Raw genomic sequence first — 6,062 nt, 5'->3', positions numbered from 1 at the left:
TTTGATGCCTTCCGACATGAGTTCTTACGTAGCCAATTCGTTTTATAAGCAAAGTCAAAGTGTTCCTGCCTATGCCATGCAAAGTTATGGAAATTATGGAAGTGTGGCGGAGGTTCAGTCCTCCAGGTATTGCTACAGTGGGTTGGATCTAAGCATCACATTCCCATCCTCGGGGGCTTCCAACTCTCTGCACGCTTTGGACATGGCTTCAACCCCCCGAGCTAACCCCGAGCGACCTTCTTGCACAGTCACGGGCTCTTCAGGGCATCCTTTAGCCAGAGACGACCAGGCACCTTTAAACCCAGGAATTTACAGTCAGAAGAGTGGTAACACGGCGCTGGAGGAGCGATCTAAGAGCTCTGGCGAAATCAAAGCTGAGCCCGTGCAAACAACACAACCAGGAGGACCACAACTGCAGCAGCAACAACCTCCACAAATTTATCCGTGGATGACCAAACTACACATGAGCCATGGTAAAACTTTCACTTCTTGATTTTGTTTCACAGGATTTGCCTTGGTTTTATAGGCCATACGGGGCAAATAATAAAAAACCTGAGGTCGTAAATTTTACGACTAAGGCATCAATTGCTCGTAAAACTGTCCACTAAAAGGCTTAGAGGCTATATACGCCCAAATTTATGACAGCATAATTGGATCATAGAAACAAAACGTGTATAAAAGGCGATATTCCATTTTTTGGGGAAGGGGGGGTTAAAAATAACTTGAAATACACACGTTCTTTTAGGGTGAGCTTAAAAAAGAAATACACCCAAAGAGAAGGTGGAGAGAGAGAATCATAGACAAATTTTTTTCCCCTTTCCACCTTCCCAGGGCTGAGGAAAATAAATAAATAAATAAAGGATCCCCCAGAAAAGATATTTCCCTCCTTTGTACACTTCCTTATTGTTTGAGAGGAAACAGGTTCACTTCTGGCTAATCTACATGCGTTTGATCTTTTCTTTAAAAAGGAAAGGCGGGGTGTGTGTGTTGAGGGGGGGGAAACTTTAATCTAAAGGTGTTTAAGAATGAAGGATTTCAGGCGAGCTCCCTGCCAACCTTCCTCAGTGGCCAAAAAAAAAAAAATAATAAAAAAAATCAACTGCCCGAAGTGCCCAGCAAACTTCTGCCTATTCGCTCATTGCATCTCGATTTTGTCATTAAAAAAAAAAAAAAGGAACAACCCAAACAAACAAACAAACAGAAAAACCCTCATCGTTGCTTTGGCTTTTCATATGGTGTCTCTCATTTTCCAGAAACAGATGGCAAACGCTCCCGAACCAGCTACACTCGCTACCAAACTCTGGAACTCGAAAAAGAATTTCATTTTAACAGATATCTCACCCGGCGGAGGCGCATTGAGATAGCCAATAACCTGTGCTTAAATGAAAGACAGATCAAAATCTGGTTCCAAAACCGGAGGATGAAGTGGAAGAAAGATTCCAAATTGAAAAGCAAAGAGGCTCTTTAAGGAAGGGGTTCGGGGGGGGGCTACCTCGAGGTGAGGGTCGAATTATTTACACCGGTTCTGTTGTAATCTGCCTTGCGAAAAGTTTTATTTTATTCCCCCCCCCCTTTTTTTTGGAGTGGGGGATCGGGGAGGGCGGGGGGTTGCTGAACGGACTGTGCTACACACCCTCACAAATCCATCAGACAAAGGAGATATCGTATTAGTATGCAAAAAGGGGGGGGGGAGAGAAAATCCTGCTGTTAGCTTCATGCAAAATTTAGTGTATCGCTCTTTAGGTTGTTACTAAGTGTCCGAACCTGCGCGTTCTTGGTGGGTGGGTGAGGGGAAAATCACCATGATGCTCAAAAACAATACAAAAATATACATATTTATATATATATATACATATATGTTTCCGCAGGGTGACTGGGTCATAGGCTGTCAGCGCTAAAAGGGCAATATTCATAGCAAACGTGAGCTGTCGCAAAAGAAGGAAAAGAAAGAGGGTGTGTGGGGGGGAAAACATCCCCCCCAAAAACACACACACAAAAAAACCCCAAAAAACAAATGTCAAGTAAGTTGTCTGAAGTCACAGACTTTTACTGTCTGCTCGCCCTTGCAGGGGAAGGAAATTGCCGAGCTCTTTTACTGTGTGCAAGGCAACATCTGTCTGCTGGAATGGTCCAGGAAAGACGCTCTGACACCTCCACTTTGCTCTCTGAAGTCGCAAAGAAAATGTTTACCCTTGCTGTGGGCTGGGGAAGCCCACGGCTGATTTCCTAAATGCACTTGTCCTCAGAACTAAAAAAAAAAAAAAAAAAAAAAAAAAAAAAAAAAACTCCGAGAGGACTTGGGAGGTGGTGATGGGAGGGGGGGGGTTCCCGTCGTTTGTCCGCTCCTTTCTTTGGGGGGACCTAGAGGGCATTATTTTTTAATTTTTATTTGCATATAAAAGCAATGAATAGACAGAGAGACTCCCGGCTTGCGCGGATCCTCCGAAATCCCCGTGCGGGGGAGTGCAGCATGGGAGCCCGGGGAAGGGAGAAGCAGCCTCTGGAGCTAATATTATTGTGTATTTATTTGTTGCGCCATTAATGTAGAGTCGCTAAATGCTAAAATATATATTAAAAAAAAAGCCAAGACGACCCCCAATTTGTACATCTTTGTTGAAATTCGGCCCGTTGCAGTGATTTTTATTTTTTTTTTCCTCCTCCCTTGCAATAATGTACTTGGTATATTTATTCGTTGCCCTTTTCCGTGTGCGAAAGGACCAGGCAACTTCTATTTTGTCGTATTGAATAAACAGTGAATAATCCAAAAGTTTGCGTGCGGGGCAGATGGCTTTCTGTGCTCGTTCTCTGTCTCGGAGCAGCTTTCGGTTCCTCCTGCTACTTTGGAAAACTATTGATTTTTCTTTTTCTTTTTTTAAAAAGAAAAAAAAAGCAGCTCTTGGGAGGGAAGGGGGTGGTGGGGGGTTTGGGGGCTTAGAGTATTCCTTCTTCCCCCCTCCCCTTCTCCGAAAGGATACGTGCTGCTCATCCTGTTTCTCAGAGCTGCATTGGAGGAGGGGGTTATTATTATTTTTAATTTATTTATTAACTCCTGTCTGGGCCTTTTTTAAGCGCTCCGGTGAGCGGCTCCCTCTAATAGACTGCTAATATCTCAGCTAGCGCTTAGGCTTTTCACTCGGGGCTGGAGGTCGTCGCCTCGCAGATGGCATTTTCATAGCGATATCGGGTTAAAATTACTCTCTCTTTCCTTCCCCCCTCTTCTTCCATYCCCCCTCCCCCTTTCCCAAAATGTGTAGCCGACAGGAAACGTTTTCTGCCTCCGAAGTCGTGGCAGCCGGTGCCTCCTTCGGCAGGTTGGGCAGCACCTGGACCCGGCCAAGGAGCTCCCGGTGCGGAGGTGACGGGGCTCGGGTGGGCTAAGGGGGGGGGGAGGAGGCCGGAGGGGGTCAAGCCCCGTTGCACCCCCCGGAGAGCCGGGGAAACCTCGGGCTGGGGTGGGGAGCTGGCTGCAGCAAGAGGAAGAGGAGGGGGAGGAGGAAGGCAGGGTCTTCCCTCCGGCCTGGGGCTGGTAACCTGCTCCCTCCTCGCCTTTCTGCGAGAAACAATGCCCCGAAACACATTATTATTATTATTATTATCACTATTATTATCACTGTTATTATTGTGATCACTGTTATTATTATTATCACTATGATTATTATCACTATCATTATWATTACTATTGCTATTATTATTTGCCCCCTTGTCTGTCCARCGTGGACAGGGCCTAATGCGGACCACACGGCGCCCTGGGGCTGGGCGTGCAAACACGCGTGTGCAACGCTCACCGCCGCCCGGGCCGTATAGGGGCTGTGCATCACGGGCCGCTGAGGCGCGTATAGACATCCCCATGCCCTGCAGGCGTAGGGCATAGGCGCGGGTGTGAGAAGAGGTGTGTATGGAGACACACGTGCAGGGTTGCACACGGCTGGGCGCGGTTACAACCCCGCTTGCACCCCCTATAGAGGTATGTGCCAACGCATATACGTGCACCGGCATATTTGCATGCATATATATATATATATATATATATATATATATATATATTTTTTTTTCCCCACAGGCACATGCCTCTATGCACACCAGACACCCACACTTAGGGTCATTCCTCATACGCCTCGCGAGCTATTTACTGTAGAAACAAACGCTGGGCGAAAGCCAATAAGCTCCATAAAACTTTATAGGATTTCCTTTACACATCGGAAACAATGGAACAATTTCCTGAACCAGGGAACAAAAGTTTCCTCTAGTAGCAGCCCTGGATGTCTTTACGGGCACAATTAGCACAGCGTGCTCAAGCAGGGGCATCTTCCTCTCTGTTATCCGAGGCGTCCTGCTCCTGGAGGACGCCTTTATATATATATATGTATATGTATATATATAAAATATTATTTATTAGCATTATTCTTATTTGGGGATGTTGTGCTATGATTATTTGGCGAGCCGCAAAGAACGCTTTTGCCCATACCCAAAAGGGACTTTTAATTCCGCTAATTTAACAGTCAGTCGAAAATYCTCATTTCTTTCTTTCTTTTCCTCCCCCCCTTTCTGTCTGAACTGTCAGTTTTACATCCAGTTTGAGTGAAATACTGCAAAGCAAAGGCACGCTCGCGTTGCACATTTATTTTCTGCCTGAACCGGTTTCTTTTTTCTTTTTCTTTCTTTTTTTTTTTTTTTTCCCTCTCACCACTGGGGCTCCATGACTATTGGGGCCTGGGGTGATTTCAGCGAGGCTCGCAGGGCTCGCTAGCAATTCCAATCATCCTCTTTTAAGGGTTTTATCTTTTACCCATGCTGTGTAAATCTATTGACTGGTTGTTCAGGCACGAAAACCTCTTGGCTTGTACTGGTAAATGCTCGTTATTCCGTTCTATTTTCTCTTAAATAATGTATTACTCTCACTCTCGCTGTCATTACTGCATCAGCTGTTTATTATTATTATTATTTGCGCTCGTAGCACGCTTTGCACTCCAACAGCACCTTTGCTTTCTCTTTTAACCGGCAAACTGTCAGGGCGTATTGGGATATTTTTTTTCGGTCAAGGCAAGGGTTAAGCAACTCGGAGACACTCGTGTTTTATCTGAGCGAGCAGCAGCAAAACTAACACTTTAAATCGCAAAACTTTCGCCTTTCCATCATGGGAGCGAAGTCGACTTACTTATGATTAATTATTCGCTTATCCTGCCTTGGAGAGGGGGAAGAGGGGGGTCGTGGGTCTCTTTGAACCCCTTATCCCTGTYTTCTTTAGAGGAAATATATATATATATGTATATATATACATTTTTTTACTCAGGACTGGTTTATGTTTGGTGGATGTTGTTGCTGGTGCTGTCTTGAAGGAGCTTGGCTTTTTTTTCTTTTCTTTTTTTACTTCCCCTCTCGACTGCTCAATCCCTTCCCAAAGACTTCTGCAGAACAAGAAGGAAATATAAAAGGACTTACCTTGCCCCATCATCCGTGTCAACCCAGTGAGAACTTAAAATGGCCCCAAAACAACAAACAAACCAAAGTTCCATTTTTTATATATATATAAATCCAGGCCTTTTTTGTTGTTGTTGTTAAAAAAGAAAAAAAAGTAAAAAAAAGAAAATAAAAAGAAAAAGTCTTTTAGTTTCACTGAGAACATGAGAACATTAGCAGAAATACTCATGGCTTCTATGTGAATTTAGTAGTTTAAAACTTTTGAAGGTTATTTATGTGGATGGCCCTAAGCAAAAGCCCTGAATGGCTCTCCGGGAGCACGTGATGTCATTAAACTAAGTTTTATGGTTTGGGGGAGCTGACAAACCCACAATATATTTACATCATATATAATCTTAACTGTCCAGCATCGCAGCTGCTAGAGCTGTTTAACGGCGGGACGGTGGGACCAGGCGCTTAGTGCGCGGCGCGGCGGCTCCGGGGCTCCCGCAGGCGAGGCGGATTCCCGCAGCATCCCCGGCCACCTCCGTAAGTTGGGCTGGTTCACGCTTCTCTCCGCGTTTCTCCCCCCATTTTTCTTTATTTTTTTTTCCTTTTCTTTATTTTTTTAAACCTTGGATGCCAAAAATATATATATCCATTCC

General features: G+C 44.9%; 1 protein-coding gene across 1 annotated transcript; it reads left to right on the top strand.

Moving 5' to 3' along the window:
* HOXC5 (homeobox C5) lies at positions 1-1,481 on the top strand. The gene is made up of 2 exons (XM_085320741.1): positions 1-473; positions 1,254-1,481. The coding sequence occupies exons 1-2, from the start codon at positions 5-7 to the stop codon at positions 1,466-1,468; spliced, it is 684 nt and encodes a 227-aa protein (XP_085176867.1). The 5' UTR covers positions 1-4; the 3' UTR covers positions 1,469-1,481.
* The last annotated feature ends 4,581 nt before the right edge of the window (positions 1,482-6,062 follow it).

Source organism: Rhea americana, unplaced genomic scaffold (genome assembly GCF_003343005.1).
Source record: "Rhea americana isolate MKP2758 unplaced genomic scaffold, rheAme1 scaffold_653, whole genome shotgun sequence".
Classification (NCBI taxonomy): domain Eukaryota; kingdom Metazoa; phylum Chordata; class Aves; order Rheiformes; family Rheidae; genus Rhea; species Rhea americana.
The sequence above is the reverse complement of the archived record's forward strand: the minus strand, read 5'-3'. Positions and strand labels throughout refer to the sequence as shown.

Excerpts from the sequence above, each read along its gene's own strand:
- HOXC5 (XM_085320741.1), top strand. The coding sequence starts at position 5 with ATGCCTTCCGACATGAGTTCTTACGTAGCCAATTCGTTTTATAAGCAA. Across the intron at positions 474-1,253 it reads CAAACTACACATGAGCCATG|AAACAGATGGCAAACGCTCC; the intron begins GTAAAACTTTCA and ends CTCATTTTCCAG.